This window comes from Falco peregrinus, chromosome 4 (assembly GCF_023634155.1).
Source record: "Falco peregrinus isolate bFalPer1 chromosome 4, bFalPer1.pri, whole genome shotgun sequence".
NCBI lineage: Eukaryota > Metazoa > Chordata > Aves > Falconiformes > Falconidae > Falco > Falco peregrinus.
In genome coordinates this window covers 25,911,392-25,929,365 of record NC_073724.1, presented here as the reverse complement: position 1 = coordinate 25,929,365, position 17,974 = coordinate 25,911,392, and the positions used below count along the sequence as shown (strand labels likewise).

General features: G+C 41.5%; 1 protein-coding gene across 4 annotated transcripts in view; it reads right to left on the bottom strand.

The window, feature by feature from the left end:
• Window positions 1–6,394: 6,394 nt before the first annotated feature.
• The window catches only part of SHROOM2 (shroom family member 2), a 128,052-nt gene continuing 116,472 nt past the window's right edge, over window positions 6,395–17,974 (bottom strand). For all 4 annotated transcript variants that reach the window (XM_055802226.1, XM_055802225.1, XM_027785612.2 and 1 more), the window contains 3 exons: window positions 17,687–17,867; window positions 12,737–13,009; window positions 6,395–9,241 (listed from right to left, as the gene is read on the bottom strand). In XM_055802226.1, coding sequence (XP_055658201.1) covers window positions 8,975–9,241; window positions 12,737–13,009; window positions 17,687–17,867 — 721 coding nt within the window. In that variant the 3' untranslated portion in view covers window positions 6,395–8,974. The remainder of the gene's footprint in view (window positions 9,242–12,736; window positions 13,010–17,686; window positions 17,868–17,974) is intronic.

Here is a 17,974-nt window from a genome sequence, read left to right as displayed (position 1 = left end):
GGCTCAGTATTAGTTTTCGAAGCACATTTGAGATGAAAATTATAGACTTAATACAAGGGGGATGATTTCACTGTGATCATGACTCAACAAGGGGCTGATTTAAAAACCAAGAAAATTTATCTTTGGCTCAGCAAGAAATCGATGTTTTTTCCTGGAGATGCAGAACGTAAAAGCTTGCATGCACAAAATGAAGGGCTGCTAAAATTAGATGCACTCTTGTGGTTTGGGTAGGCTTCTGGTTATTCCCAGAGACCCAAAGTAGGTCACTCGAAGCTTAACAAAGACATTTCCCTCAGACTTGTTGACATTTTAGAGCTAGTGGAAAAGACCACCTGATGGGAGGATGTTATCAACATGTCACACTTGGGTGTGACAGCTGGGTGCAGGCAGTGTTTCTGCACTGCGAGAGCGTGGCAGTGTCACAACGCCAGGCTTTTTTCGCTTCAATGGAGCTGCCTTAGCAGCTTGTTCTTATCAGCTGTTAGAAGCCACAGGAAAATCAAATTCCCATAAATTTTCATTACAGGGAACAAAAGTAAAAGATCAGTAGAAACCTTTAGCGGGTAACATATCCTGGGGTTTTTAAAGCTTTACAAAGCAACTCCCTGCACAAATCACGGGGCACTATTAAAGAACCACTTTAGGAGAAATATGTGAATCACTCATTGCTCATTAGCTGATCGTGGCTATGACCTCGGCTACAAGATCTTCAGGATCTTTACTGACACCCTAAGAGGGTCTCTGTGCCTTTACCCCCCTCCCTGGTTATTGTCACAGCTGAACAATGACTGTGGTCTTTCAGCTGACCAACGCCTTACTAAAACCGATGCGGTTGGAAATAGATACAAACGTTCTGGCAAGACAGATCACAAATAAAACAGGATTCTACAGAAAGCAAAATCATTTTTTATGAACTACCTTCTCACCACAAGCAGGGCACCAGTGGGGAACAGAAGATGCGGTTCCGTAAAGAGCTCCAGATGGGGCAAATTTCTTAAAGGTGTGAAGGGCAGCTGCTTTTCAAAAGCATTTTATTGCAGCGACTCTCCCTCAGAGGTAAGACAGCTCTACTTTTTATCCTTGAACTAGTCTGTCATTTACCCGGGCACTGGGGCAAAGAGGTGTCAAACTGCCCCTGCCTTCCCTGAAAGCACTCCATAGCCAGCTTACAAATTACAAGGCAGATTTTTAATTACAAATTACAATCATAGGAGATGAAAGGCCATCGACCCTGTGACGATGTGTGCTCCAGCACACACTGGGGACAGTTTCAAAAAACGGAGGCAACCACCTGGAAGGGGCTGATGAAAAAAGATCAGCTTTATGTTGGCCCAGGGAAATGTTTTTATGGACAGCTAAAGTTGTCAGTACAGGCACACTGGTAGGAGAGTCGCCCATATACGACACATTATCTCAGAAAACATGAAGAAAAACAAAGGCAAACTTAGTAACTAATCAAACTAGTCTAAGGAGGAGTTTGTGCCGATTTAAGTAGGTGCATGTGTGGAGAGTAAAGGCAGAAGGTCATCCAAGACGTGCTGCCTGGAGCACTCAAGCCCCATTTGCAAGCTGAGGGCTTGCAAACTTCCACCTATTTTCCTGACCTGTCAGTCTACAAAAGCCACGTGTTATAATTACTTCTGCTCTTTTAACACCCTAGTTATAAAACTGTTGGCAATCTAAATATTTACCAAAGTAGTCACACCTTGGTATGTGACCATGTAATGTAAGAACTGCAAACATGAAAGGTGGATTTATAGTGACTGTAAATTTTTCATTCCATTTCCTGACTTCCAGACGTAACGCCCGACCTTTACACCGCGTACTTCCCCTGCTGCTCCTGACAATAGTACTGTACTCCTGGCACCCTTGAACATTCGCACCCAGTTCTTATTTTCATGTGTCTTTTGTGCTCGCTGGCTCTTGATACGGCTTTCTCCGCTAGAGGAGTCTCATTTTGTATGCGATGCTGGGCAGCACGTACATGGCAATCTTGAAATCCCAGTTTTGATCAGGAAGTGCTCTTCGGTTTTGCTGTTAGGAGGTAGTCTCTCTACTCCCTAATAATTTACATGAGTTTTTTCTCATGTTTTCCAGTTTTTCAACACCGTTGCTTTGAATATGGGTATAGAATTAGACAAAGTATTTTACAAAGTTTAGAAAGTTTTCAGCAGTGTTGCATAGCAAGATACTACTTTCCCCGTGTTTCCCTTCCCTTCCAAGGCACCGTTTCAGCCTTTTACCTAGAGCAGAGTTCATATGAGCTGTTGATTCACTGTGCCCCACAGTTTTTGAGAGTCATTGTTTTCTGGTCTATATGCCATCACCCTGTCCGCGTGATCTCCATCACTTACGCCTTGATAAGTTGCTTTGCATGTCACTGTACAAAATAGTAATTTGTTTGAACACACCCAGACTTACGAGCCTTGCTCTGTACAACTTTCCTCTTCATTGTTTGCCACGTATGTGGGAAGCTGTGACCATGACCACTGTGCCCCTTTTGTAATTATCTTCTTATTTGTGTGGTGGAATTGCCCATCGCATAAAAATGCTGCTCTAAATAACTTCACCTTTGCCAAAGCAGAGTGACAACAGAGTTTATTTACCTACTTCTTTTTTTCCCCGTTGCAGTAAGAATAGGAGGAGAAGCTATTTGTTTACTTCTCGAACTATAAATGCATACAAACACACAGAGGGTTTGGAGAACACAGTGACTCAACAGTTTTGTAAGAATCCCTAGATGTCAAATGCCAGAGGCAGCACTTCTGTATTCAAATCCAAAGGATTCAGTATGTGCAGTCATTTGACAAACAGACCTGCAATTAATGCTGCGCACCACAACACCTGGGCTTTTACGATGTAACGCTGAGTCAGGGACCCAAGGCATGGGTCAATCCCACTTTTGATTTCAAGGCGTAAAATAGCTTTGTCTTCCTAGAGAATGAGAAGGAGGTGGGGAGGGGAGAGGTATCTGCATTGAACCAAGCTCTTTCAAGTAACCTGATGTCAGCTTGCCTACCGAGGGAATCGCGGCCAATTAGGCTCCTAATTTAGGCCACCAGCTACATACCTGAATGGTAATCCAGATCTAGCACCCCATACACGCTGAAGAGGGAGAGCTGGACTTCAGTACTGGTACTGGGATCAGTGTCTGCACCCAGGCACCTCAGACTAGAAGAACCACAGAGGAAAGGTGCATCTGCAGTTGTACCCTCAACAGCTTCTGGCACTTGGGCTGCCATTAGGCAGCACTTCTGGCTTGGATTCAGAGCCTGATGTTATAACCTGCATCTGGAGGGTATGTGGGGCACTGGGGAAGACTGCGGGCACCCTTCTCCCTGGACTATTTCTGTTTTCTGATTCACTGATTGCCTACCATGAACTACATAAGTAGTCCTAGGAACACAAACTCAAGATCCTCCAACTCCCTGTTGATACCCACATGCCACGGCTGAACATTTAGGCCTGCTTTGCTTCTGGCTTTCTACCACGCTTTCCTGGCAGCGCACGATGATGCAGCTTAAGTAGGAACCGGATATTGCTCTGCCCTCCACCAAAAGCCTGGTGGTAAAGCAAGTTCTTCACAGGTGGGAGTTACAGAAGCAAAACCCCAGAGAACAAGCCAGGCCAGTCACTCGGTAGGCGTGCGGTGCTCTGCTGTGCAAGATGGAAAACACCCGTATCTCCCAGGCTGGGCAACTTAGCATCTCAGCACGCCTCGCTAGCTGGGCTGGTTAGAGACTTTAGGATGACTAGAGAGAAAAGGATGACTTCTTCCTCAGTGCTGAGGTGCTTGTTAGTGCCAGGAAGCTGTGCCAGTGTCTCCTGAGCCAAGGAATGGGCATTACCGAGTGCATTTAACAGCATGACAGTCTCCTCCTCACATGGCAAGTCCCGAGATTCTCAAATTCTGAGTGCTTCCCCGTAAGCTTAAATTTCAAAGATGCTTTAAGATTTTTTTTTTTTTACACTACAGTAATTAAAAAAGCCTGCCTTAGCATATGGAGGCAGTATGGCCTTGCCGTACCATGTACGGAGAAAGAGAAAAGCAGGAAATTCACAGCCCTGATGCACTTTACTGCTAGTTTAGTTTTTCTTCCCTCAGGGCACTGATCCTTCCAGGTTTTCTTAGTTTTCACTTCCTTGAGATCTGTATCACCCCATTATTAATAAAAAGAATTTGACTGCTCCACCCCTTTCAGGTAAGTGTTGGCCACTTCGATCGTAACAGCTTGATTTCCCTTTTTATCTTTGAAGGGACCATACCTGCGCGTGAAATCCGCTGAAGCTGTAGCTCTTGGGAGTGGCTATGAATGCTACTCACAAGACTCATGCTTTTCTATTTAGAAACTGAGACAAATAATCTTATTTTCTATTGCTTACTATTTGTGTGCAATTGCTCATTGTATTTATATTTCTTTGAGGCTGTCAGAAAAGACACAAGCCTAATTTATCAGAAGAGCAGAGTTGGGAAATGAAACAGATGTTGAAACCAAATGCTTGAAACAATCTTCATCAGGAGGATTTTGTTAATTCCTCTCAGGCTTTTGGACTTTACAGCTCTATCAAAACAACATTTTGGTGAAATTCTTGTAACTCTGCATCCACTACCCGGTTTACAGAACGCGCTCTCCCGGAGGAAGCTAGCAAGTGATGCTATCACAAGGAACAGCAGCAAACTAACAACTCTTGGTAAAGCACGTCAGACCACAGCTTTTTCAGAGCTAATACTGCCACCTCTTACGGAAGTTGCTTGGAATGAGTAAGTCTACTTAACATAGCTGCAACTTCGTATGTGCTTGAGAAGAACCTTTCTTTCACTAACTCCATTAAAATATGTGAACATACATCTCAAATGTTGAGTATTGTCACTTGTGACTTGCAGCATGCAGGCTTCATTTAGATACCATTTCGCTGGAGATTTATGTTACTGAAAATAAGTATCGGTATTTATCTGTATTTTTCAACACCTTGTACATCTTCAGCTCCACTATCACAAATCCATTTGCTTTAATGAAAATCTCTCCTGTGTTGCAACAGGCAATCATGAATAGCAAAACAAAGTATTTCAATAAATCTGGATATGTGGTGGGAATCTGGCTGTTCTCCAGTGATACGGTTGTGTTTAAGGTTAACAACTCACACCTAGCAAGCAGGAGATGCACAAATTCCTCATCCTGCTTCATCCCAGAAAAGGCAGCAGAAAGCACGAGTAGTCCAGGTACTGTCAGTATCCCACCCATGGCAGCAGCCGGCACCAGGCAAGGTTTTCAAAAGAAGGAGCAGGCAACAGGTAGTGACAGTTAGTGGGTAAGTTTCTTGTTAACCTTACCAGTTAGCAGTTTATTGCATCCAGCAGAATGAGAGGAAGTGAGAATTCGGTTTATAGCAACAGACTCCGCCAATACTGACACGTTTGGCAGTAGCGGAAGGCACAGGCTAGTCACTAGGCCATCTCCTCCTGCCAAATTTAGGAGACTGCCTCCAAGACAGATATCAAAGAACATAAAAATGAAGCCATTGTGAGGATTTTTAACAAAGCAGAAAACAAAAAAAACCCAAAACCATTTTACTTGTTCTCAGGAAAAACTCCACTGCTTTGACCAAAACATAGCTCAGCCTAAGATAAACAACAGCCTATGTGCCCACGTGGTTACAACCAAGAAAAAGGTCCTAATCGTAGCCCTTATCCTGTGGTCTGAAGTAGCTTGCCACCTTTTCCCAGATAGCTTCTACGATAAAGACCTTCACAGACAAGTAATTTCCAGGATGATTTATCAAGCTATAAAACATTACCTGTGGTCACCTCTACTACCAATTTGTGCACACTTGACAGTGTTTCCCAATAAGGCAGAAGATTCTGCAGTTAATCTGAGAACCCCCACTAAACTGAAACGAAACAGTTTCTGTGGAAGTCTGTTAAGAAACTGAAAGCTCACGGTGATCTGTTCTTGCAAAAAGTCTTGAGAGCCACTAACTTTAGACACTTCCATATGAAGTATCATTCTAAACATGGGATGAAGCCAAAACAGTATTCTTGCCCAAGCAGACAAATCTCCTTCCCTTGCAGACAGTCCGTAAGTAGTGAGAGACTGATTCATTTTATCCACCTCGTAACACATCTTCCCTTCTGCCCTCTCATACCCACACATTTAAAATAATAAACAGACATAAACACACTTCTGGTACTTCCTTGCACTGGGAACTTCAGAATGATCCATTGGCCAACATGTTAAATAACCTGTCAAAAGACGGCAAGCTACTTCAGACCTCAAGGTGACCAGCCCGGCCTTTAAAAAGCTATAGGCACTGTTGATGGGCACCACAAGACGGCTAGCACTGTACAGACAAACAGTAGGCTTTGACAGTTAAAATTGCACAAAAAAACTAACTCTACATTGAAATATACAGTTTATTTTCTCAAAGTCAAGCAATACCATTTATCAGTAGGTAAGTGTAAGTGTCAGGCAGGAAAACTGTACATTTTCACTCAGGGCTGCAGGATCCAAACAGTTGGAGAAACACTGTGGAAATCTTTCACTATACAAAGAGATCTAGAATTGAGAACAACATAGGGTGAAGAAACAGCCATCCCCGGGATGTCAAAGGCATAACATTAGCACCATATTTTTTTCAAAAAGCAACAGTATAGCTATTTACAGATTTACATATAACATTGGGAGGCAACCATCTTCAGGTTCCCAGGGTAAGAGATTTCAAGTTTCAAAAAAGGAAAGGAGAGAATGGTGTCTACACAACTGTTCTGTGAAAAGGATAATATATATAGCTTTCACAATATTGCTACCTTTATCAGAAAGATCTAAATCAAAGTACTGTATACAAACACATTGTAATTATATTATTATTCACATTTCACATACACATTTCAGAGTAACCACAATATTTAAAAATTTTAAAATGCCACAGATAAAACAATGCACACTCTTCTCCAAGCTAAAAGACAAGCAAAATTTATTTGGGAATTGTTTAGTTTTGGATTTGTTATGGTTAAGGAGTAAGTTTAAGGACAAAGAGATCACTCGTCCTAGGAACATAGCAGCATATAACTGTGAGATGCCTGAAGACTACAATTCTGATCTAGGAGGAAGAAACTAAGGTCAGCTGTAGGTCTTGTGAAATGATAGCTCCATTTGACCTCAACTGATATACATCAACATAATTCCATTAAAGATTTGGTCCAGGTATACAAAGTAGTGCACTGTAAGGGGGGCAACAGTCCTTTTTAATGTTTGCACCTGTCTGTAAAGGAACTGGTTCCAGAAGATTCTTGCTCCCCGGTTCCCCAGCTCGCAAGGAATTTGCTAATCAGCACCTCTCTGGTTCTCTCCCCACTGAAGAGAGGATTCAGGTAAGAAGGACAGAACACCTATTGTGAATGCAGCCGCTGCAGGAACAGTGGGAAGAATTTTCTCTCTCTTTCCAACGCTTAACTACATGTATTTTCAACCTGCTTAGCTACAGACTGGCGTTCACATCAGCCTTGAAAATGGCTTCTTGTTGGGCAACCTGTTTGCCTATGGAGAGATAAATGTCTTCCTTAGTACAATGTAAATGGCATATACACAAAGTCATACAAGACTTTCCTTTGCCTGCAAAACTTTATCTTAGGATAGAACTTGACATTTAGGTACTACAGAATTTCCGTAGGTATTTGAGCAAGTTAGTGTAACCTACCGCTGTGCTAAACCAGGAGTTAGCACTGTTTTTTAGAGCTATGGGAAATCATCTGGTATAAGTCAGTGGCAGTATTAAGAGAACACAACCAGTAATCTGATACTGTGAACTAGCATCTTCTCATTCATCATTTTGCAATGGAACAACCAAGCAAACAAACCCCACTTATGTTCACAGTTACCAAGCAGAGTTGCTCCGAGTAATGCACAGTATTTACATGGCAGAAGTGTTTATATTGCATTTGGTAGTCTGAGGAAGTGGAAAGAATGTACAGCATTATGTAGGTCAACTTCAATATAACTTATCTGTCTCTATAAAACCATCACAATGTTGAGCATTCAGAAGAAAAGTAGTACTGTCCTTAGCCTACATTTATTTTCACAAAGTGTAGCAGGTTTGGGGGAAGAAGAATAAAAAACATGCACAAAAAGCACAAGAAAGAGCAAATGAGCCTTCTAAATAATTTAGATAGATGAGAAATGTTTTGAACAAAATCAGCACAGTTCTTCCAGCCTGTTTCTTAAATCAACTTGATGAAGAAAAACACTTGCATTGCAGTAAGAGGATGTATAAATATGTCTTGCAAAATAATTTTTTAAAAATCTTCAGCAAGGTAGCCATTATGTGATTTGCAAGCTGGTTTAAGAAGTGTTTAACTGTGATTTTAAAGTTAATTTCTGCAAGGCGAAAGTGCCATCCTATATACAGTATTACAAAGAAAGTGTCTGATGCCACAGGATCAGAGTGACACTACATTTCAGCAATCTGAATATATTAGCTACAAGATGCACAAGATTCCCCTATTTAATGTGTCTTTAAAAAAAATAAAAAGCCACTAAATTTAGAGTTTCTAAATTTGTGTGCATTCATAAATTGCTGTTGGGTTTCCCAGCAGTCTGTACAGCATCTGAACATAAAGAAAGTATACATAAAACCTATTCTAAAAAACATTACTGTTTGCATGCACAACAGCCACAAACTTTCAACTTACTGAGCAGAAATGTTAAAAGTCTATCCTTTTCTGTGGAGCTTTCTGTAAATTAAGCAATGAGAAACAGCTGTAGAGTCCAGCAATAAAAATGTGTTCTAAAAAATTAAATACGTCATCCCAAAAAACTGAAAGAGAGCATTATTGCTGTTGTGAGAGCTATTTTTCTCTTGTGCACTTGTTTCTCTACCGTCCACTCAGACAAGCCAAGATACTAATTTGTATACTTGGAAACTCCCTCATCCCTTCCTTCTTTCCCATTTTTCACATCCTTGGTCAAACTCAGTCCTCTTATTTGAGCCGTTCAGGTTGGAGGCTATCAGTCAGACACTTCAGCTGCTCTTCCCCCAGCTTGATCTTGTCCTCCAGCTCGCGCTGCTCAATGATGAGGGCCGACTTCATTTTTACAAAGTGCTCGTAGTCTGCTAAGTTCTCCTCACTTAAGTAGTTTGCCAAAATGTCAAAAACAATGCGCTCTCGACGATCCAGGTTCTCCTTCAGTTCCTTTGCATCTTCGTGTTGCTGGGTCAGCAGCTTCTGCTTCTCTACCAATGTCCGCTTAGGAGAAAAGAAAAACAGTTAAAAATGTGCAGTGTTAGCCAGGCTGGGACAACACCTTCAGTGTTTAAGGGTCAAATCTGTTCTCTCTGCAAAGACAAAGAATTTCCCAAATATTTAGAGAGGTGGAATAAGACTGCTCCTTAAAGTTTATTCTAATAAGTATTTTTGTAGACTACAAAGTCAAGTCTTTTCAAGATGGAAGTAAGAAACAAAGAGACCAGCAAGCTTTAACAGACCGATCTGCCAGAGTCACTCACTCACCCTGTGCTGCCTCTTCTAAAGACAGCACAAAGCTCAGAGGGTGAAACACCTTCAGGCTTGTGCTCTCAGTGTACTTAAAATACACAGCCTAGATTAACTCAGGATTCAAGACAGCTATGGAAGACAAGTCACAGCAATCCCACATTATTGGAAGAAACACAGTTTCATCTTCCTTTGAGCTTACGCCAAGGAAAAAACCCCACTGCAAGTTGCAAGCAGAACTATCTGCTGCAAAGAGATGGAAGTACCCTAGCAGACAAGCCCAAACTCCGGAGTGTGGCTAGATTGCTCCCCAGGGCAGCATTTCAGCTTGTGTGTACAATGAGCAGCAGCGGAAGAATTGGACAGAATTAGATGAACACAAGAGGGCATATATCAACCAGATGGCAGCTCAGTTGTAGAGTTACCCACATAACCTAGGGATGAAATAGCTCTGTTCTTCTATTTGCGATCATTGTCAACAGACGCAAGAACAATCAAATGTTTAGTCCTTCATAACAATTCCTGACATTTAGGTTGTATGGTTTCTTCTTACCAAGCCTACGGTATGACTTTAACATGATCGTGAGTAACCTAACGGTTTCAGGAAAGTAAACACTGCTTCCGTTACGAACTTTACCTGACACCTTAGTACCTCTGCCCCTGTGGAGGTTTAAGGAATACCCAAGAGAAGTGGGATGCAGAATAACTCTTGAATTTGCTTTTACTTCTGCCAAAGACAACTGACACCTGAAAGCCTGTTTTGAAGGTAAAGTGAAACACACTGTAGCAGGATCAAGACACCATTCTTGAGGAGGTTCTCTGAGCAATGGGTAAATGGCTCACCACGCCTACAGACATAAATGATGTCAGATGTCTTCTCTGACTGTCTTCAACCAACCAAAGCCATGCAGGGTGCAGATGTTTTTTCTGCGGTTAGCATTGCTCTGAAGCTCTAGCCAAACAGAGCCCACCTGAAGCTCCTCTGACAGAACCATCTTTGACTTTCTATTATGAGTTTTTCTCAAGAATTATTCACTACTTTGAACCACAGCCATATGAAGAGGAACTCCTTCCATGTATTTGACTTTTCAGCATCCAGTTCCTAAACTACTATCCCTAGTACTTGTCCCTAGTCTTGCAATAACAGATCTTGTGGGTCTAGGCACCTGATCACATCTGTTCACTTGGTTCAGTGCTTTGTGGTTCTCAACACACTGGCTTTGATTGTAATTAATGAGAAGACACTGGTCTCACTGTGTGGAAGGAAGGGGGCTGGTACCTGTCTCAGATGAAGCCCCTTTCAGAAGCTAAAGCTGAAATATCTGATACTGTTTCTTGCAGCAGAAGAGACCTATGACAGAGCATCTAATAGTCAGAATATTAATTCCGCAGTAATTCTTTGCCTGCTGACAGACTATTTAGAGAGTTGCTGAGCTGTTGGTGGTACCTAGGAAGTGGAAAACTATCAGAGTAATGTTTATTGGATGGTATCAGATAAAAATTAAAAAAATAAAAAAAATCAATACTCACTAGGGATATGATTCCCAGTGATGGAAGTAACCTCCCCTGTTTTGTTTATAAGATAGATTACTAGTACACCAAACATCATCATATGACCTAAGAAAAAACCAAGGAAAACCCAAAAAAGACACGTGCCAGTCTAAATAAAAAAAACCTGCACATGCAACCCTACATGCATTGTATTTACAATCAAAGTACCTGGAGACTTGATCCATCTGAGGAGCATCTCTGACCAACACTTTTAGGTTTATTTCTAATGTTACTATGGCAAGACTTTGGTGTCAATGAGAGGATGAATGGGGATTAAAATATGTTAGGGAATTCTGCCAGTCTAAATTTGACAGCAGAGCACACAGACAATTTCTGACTGCCCTTTCTACATCACCTACTCACCTTTTTCCTTTTCCACACCTAGCTAATAAGCTATTTTTATCATAGCTCTCAAACTGTGTTTCCTATATGCTCATATCACCTGGTAGCTCTTTTCCCCAGTTCACACTCCCATCTTTAAGCTCACCAGGCAACTGCAACCACATTCAGAAAAAAGTCAAAAGAAGTTTCTTCAAGTTTCAAAGCTTTGATCTGCCCTCTAATAAGCTGTCAAATACCCTCCCTTTGACTCAGTCAGAAAGGGGTCAGGACTATCATTAAACAAGTATGTTTGGCAGCAGCTAGGGCCAAACAGCAACACACAGCTTCAGACTAGTCCCAGCACTTACTGGTTCTTATTGGTGAAACGACAGAGCATGCTCACATGAATCCACTGCTCATAGAAAAAAATCTGTTACACCATTTAGGTGGACTGCTGGCATTTCAGTCCATAGCCACAAGTCAAAAATCCCATTTCACATTCATTTACCTGCAGAAGCTAAACTCACTTGACACATACCTACCTCCCGCCCTCTTTCATTATTTATTTGTTTTAGCCTTTAAGTTTTGCAGATGTCTACATCTTTCCTTTGGTGCTTATCTGTATTGCTACTATCTCCTTCCCATCTAAGGCCCGATGGGATTTGGAGCTAAACAAAGTGCTGTCAGCAGAGCTGGGATCCAACAGGTAAGAGCACCTTCAATGCTCCTGAAATTTTCACATCTGCTGGGATTCCTCCACATCACTACTGGGATATTCTGCTTAGGTAAAACATGTTTCTTCCATTGAAAAATTCTTCCTTCCCCCCCCCCCCCCCCCCCCCCCCCCCCGTTTTTTTAAAGACTTGTCCGTCTGTCATTTCTTGCTCTTGTTCTTGCTAGGTATTGTGGAGCAAGCTGCAGTAGATGAGAAGTATTTTCTCTGTAACAAGCCTATATTTTTATCAAGATCCTTGGTTGAGTATAAAGAAGTCTGTAACCTTTCTATGTTACAGCAAAAAGTGATACTCCTTTTACCCATCCTGAATTGTTAGAATATTTTTGTTCGTCTCCTTTTTACACTGTTATTAATAGATCCCCTCCTTCTTTAAAATTCCTCTAAGAAGTGTGTTTTCTAGTATGCTGCACCCCAAAACACCACTTTTACTCAGCCAAGCCACTTGTAGGTTTAGTATTCCAAGAAAAAGCAAAGCAAAGCGAAAAGTTTAAAGAATATAAAGAAAATGGCCTTAAGAGATTTACCCATTCACCATGCTTCATCTTGAGCTTTGTGATTTAGATAAACAGACCCAAGCCAACCCCCCCCCCCCCCCCCCCAGGGTCACTAAATGCACCGATACTATTACTGGCCCTTCTCACCCGTTCTTCCGGAGAGGTATTTTCATCCAGGTTATTAAGAGCATTTTCCACCCGGGCCAGACGACCTGACAGTGACAGCAGGAGGTTGACCACTTTGTCAAGGTCACCAATAAACATCTTGAATTTGTCGAACTCATTGGGTTTGCAGACTTCTTTCACGATGGCCTCTACCTCCTCCCCCAGTATATTGTTTGCTTGGATGTCTTCCAGAAGTGTCTCCCGTGCTTCCCTCAGCACCTGCAGCTTCCTACTAATGCTGTCAATAAGTTCTTGCTGTGGAAAATAAAGGGGATGAGAATTTATTAGCAGTACTGCACTCTTCCCCACTTCTGAAAGTCATGTCAGAAACCTGGCATTTTAATACATTGAAACTCCTGTGTGGCTTTGACAATGAGTGCGTTACAATTAAACATGTCTAAGGTCTATACCTCTGGGTTCAAAGGTTCAGGATGTAGGTCTACGATGCTCACCTTGAGACCTGTGTTACATTTACCTTTGTGGCAAAAGATGAAGGACTTCCACCCACCCAGCAAGCATTCCTGCTTCTTTGAACGGCTTCAAAGCCTGCTATGGAACAGCATAAAGTATAGTGCATCCTTTTCTCTCTAAATACCAGGTTCATAGTATCTTTCTGAAGAGCTACACTTAGGAAGATAAACAGCACCAGGAAAACAATCCTGTATTTTCCATATGACGCAGTTAAAACTAGGGCACTGTCTAGCTTTTTTTTTCCTTTCTGCATAATGTTAGCATCCCTCCAATAGCAGTCCTTCCACTCTCAGAAAATCGCAGTGTTAACAGTGCCTTACAACATTGCTGTAGGGAAATCATAATCCCTGTGGCACAGAAAGGGAGAAAAATCTACTGTATTGTACAAAGCAGTGCTGTGCAAAGTGGCTCTGCCAAAGGACCAAAGAGGCATCTTTGGCTGTCACTGTCCTATGCCAGGCAAATATACCACCTCATCGGTCATTTGTTGTGGTTTCTCTAGTATAATCCCCCATTGCCTGGGAGGCACACAACCCGGGCCTAGAAAAAGCATGTCAGGTGCATCACCAGCAGAGCCAGACGGGGAACACAGATGCCCTCCCTCAGTGACCTGTGTTCCAGCTGTGCTGCCCAGCTACCTCCCTGCATTTGGTCTTGTTTCTTACGTGTACATTAGCCTTCACTTGCGCACAAGGGGTGGTAGTCAGTTCAGCTAGTTGTCTATCCTAACATGAGATGAATCACAGCCCCAAAATGCCTCATGCATTTAAATGTAGATATTTAGTATTCAGCTAATTTCAGGTAAGAAAGAATCCCAAAGCATTCTCTAAATAAACACCTCAGCGCAATTTCTAAATGAAAATTGCATCCTTTCAAATAGTCATTACTTCACAGTACCACTTCAATTTTATTTTTTTTTTAATTCCTCATGACATTCTTTAGGAACTCTGCTTTCTAAATGCAAATCTGATTACAAGAATTCATGATTACTAAGAAACATACTGATGGCAGCTAGCACTCTCAGATGCCACTGAACAGTCATTGCCAATTTATTTTGGGAACAATAACAAAGCAAAACAAAACAAAAAGTCTGCCATCTTAACAGAAAGCAACTACACTGAAAATTTAACAGCCTTTTTGAAAGTAGAAATTCAACACACAGATTATCTGGGCTGGTTTTCTCCTTTTTGATTTAATATGCTCAGGCCAGGTTAATCTGGATTTGGGTTATCTGTTAGTCTGGGTGCCCAAAAGATTAAGGTAGTAAGCAGTTCTACAGATGCTTGCTTTACTGACTGATTAATCTGCAGGATTTGATTTTTTCCCCCTTCTTTCAATGCAAATGCAGTTTGATGTGGATTATGTAGGTCACAGTGCTACGCTCTTATTTCCCTTAGATGACATGCACAGCGCTTGCTGTTTTACCATCCGAAACACAAAAGGATACTGTTGTGCTCTGTTACTGTCTCGAGTTTTTCATTTCCGCAGCTGTGCTGCAACTTTCTCTAACAAAACAAAAATCCCATACATATGCTCAACGTTTACCAATCTCATCCGACAATCCAGATCAGTGCTCTCAAAGTTTCTTTCTTTTAAAAAAAAGAACCACAACCCCCACCATTTTCCCAGTAGCATCCTGTTTAGATGTGTCTAAGCAGCAGAAGCTAGCCTCTAAAGGGTCGGTTTTGCAGGTGAGGAGGTCGTATCTACTAAGAATCAGATTATGACCACTGATTGCTTCCTATCCAGATGAAGCAGTCTTTGGACACTGCAGCTGAGATCACTACATGCTTGTGCTAACCAGCAGAAAACCTGTATTATGTTCAATACCTACTGAGCCAGAGGAGCTCCAATCTACATCTTGAAACTGGCAGATGAATAATTTAAAGCTGTGAATTCTGTACCGGTAAACAACAAATGAATAAAACCTCATCTTTTTCCAGTAATTCTTGCTGATCTGACTAGCAACACAGAAAGTAGCTCAGCAGAGTCCTGCTCAGGTGGTTCACTGCTTGGCATGCTTTATGTAAATTACTCTGCTCTTAGCTCACCACCCCATTTCACATGAAGTTCAGGCCTAAAAGCAGAAGAAACTTGGCATTCTTCAATTATTTTTACACTCTTCAGGAGTTGCTGAAACTTTCCTAAAGGCAAAGGGGACACCTCCTACTCTGCCAACACATGGATTTTCCTTACAACAAAAAACACTCTTGCAGTATCTTCGACATCTGTTCAGTATTTTACAGTTGTGGTAAACCTACATTAAACTCAGTACATGAGACACATACATTCCATTCCTGCTAGCTGGGAATACAGAGATTGTCCCAAATAAAAAAAAATAAACAATAATCAACAACCCTGTATGAAATTCCTATACTTATTCCAAACATTAACAAAAAAAAAGGCACGACACATTTCTGGTTTGCAAAACAGAGAATGACAAATACTACAATTATTCCACAGTGGACTGCAATTAAGGTATCTCATAACAGAACTGACCAGTTTCTAGGAATCAAGGAACAGGTTCTGGGCACATGCCTCCTCTAAAATCACTGAAGTCATAAAGTGTGCTATTAAAGCATTCAGGTCCTTAATGATCTCTTGTTAAAATTGCCAAATATGTGAAGCTGGGCCAAGTTATATATTCTGGCTGTTTTATGAAGATGCCTTGACCCACTTACCATGAGTTTTATACGGTTTTTTGACAAGATCCAAGATGAAAGCCCACTGAACTGAGTGCTTACATCCTACTGCATGCGGAAGAGCAGGGAGAGGAGTAAGCAGCAATGGCATGGCTACAACAATATGTGTATTCAGAGATGGGGGAGCTCTGCTAAAAGCTCTTCGAGAAATACTTCCTATCTCATACGATTAGTGGTGTATACTCGAGCTGGGGGGATGGAGAGAGAAGTATGTAAAGGGTCAACATGATTTTCCTGGTAACAAACACCGCACAAATAGAGACACTTCTGCTTATAAGTTTTAGTATTTATTCTGTTGGGCAAACAAGAAAGGTTTAATTTTAACACCTCCCCATATATACACTCCGTAATTAATGAAAAGAAAACTAATTCTAGCAAAAACAATGAACGTGGCAATCATGTGCGGCACCAGATAAAACCAAATAATTCAAAATGCAGTGAAATCCTTAATTTGTCTAAGTAGTACAGCTGTCGGATTCAGCATCTGCTTTGTGAGAGGGTAAGGGCAGCTCTTCTACTGCAACCACACCATGCCTCCAGCAGTGCATGCCGTATTGAACTGTGCAATGCAGTGGGGGCAGAGGGAGGGGAGGGAAGGCTGAGTGAGATGAAAAAAAAAAAGGAAAGAAAAAGAAAAAAAGAAGAGTGGTTAACAGAAAATACTACAGCCCCCTCAAATCCAGTGTCATCCACTCCCGCACTGAACCAACCTGGGAATCTCCTATGGAATCTCTCATTCTTAGTGACTAAATACATTCCTAATAATATAATAGACATTTCTTTGGGACTGGATTATCAAACGCACCCTGACAGCTGATTATTAATCAGAGAGCTAACTTTAACGGAAAAGATTTGCACACCACTGCATTACTGGTTTAGGTAAGTAAGTTAAACTACATCCACTGATCAAACAGACCATTTCCTCCAGCTTATCTGTACTGGGAGCTACGACCGAAATATTTTGTGCCAAATCACTAATGAGATGAGTGTGATGAATTTAACATAGAACGACACTTTCTCAAACCACAGAAATGTCATTGTATCATAATTTTAATACCTTGGGGGTTATGTTGCCTTTAGATCAGAAATAAAACACCAAAGGGTGGGGATGGACAAGAATGGAGAGGACTGTTTCCCTTGTGTGAAGTAACCTCCATTGAATCCACCAAGCTTATTAGCTGTCTCCCATCACTGCTGTTATTAATTTGGGAGGTAGGAGAAATAGTGGGTAAAGTGTTTTTTTGCTCATGAAAACAAATAAAAGAGAAAAAACAGGAAAGAGGGAGAAAAGGAGGGGAAAAAAAGAGAAAAAAAAGGGTGTGTGTGTATATGTGTTGGCATCTGTGTTCCTTCTCTCTCATGACAAACCCAAATCCCGAACCTACATTTCCAAAATACATAGCAACTAAACTCACCACCAGTTACAGCTGCTACTGCTTCTTTGTATGTAGCAAGTGAGAAATACACTAGAAACTCAAATGGAAAACAGTATTTGAAAATAACCTCCACAAAACATCACCCCTTGGGACCTTACAAAACATATTGCAACAAGCACCTAATGTGAAATTCCTACATTTACAGTTGGACAATTAAGACCCCCCCACCCCCTAAAAAAAAAACCAGCCCCAGGTTGATTTTCCAAGTGATCCTGTACATCTATAAGGCCTTTTACTTAGGGGTATTTTACCTAGCAAATTCATAATTAATGAAATGCACACAACTGAGAGCCTCCCATCACACTTCTAGAAATGTCTTTTACCTTCTTTTCTGACAAGTCATGATCCAGCTCATCTTCAGAATCATCCTCGCTCTGTTGCTGTTGCTGTTGCTCCTGCATGTCCTTCATTTTAATCAGCAGCTCTGCCTTTGGTGCAGATGTGCTGTAGTAAGTAGAATTGGTTGTCAGGGAGATGGCAGATGGCGCACTCTGCTCCTCTTTCCTGGTAAAAAGTCAAAACTTTCATTAACTGACTTGACACCCTGATCACTGAAAAGAAAGGACAATCTTTTAGAGCCATCAATTCACCGAGCAAGCAGGGGGTTCAAC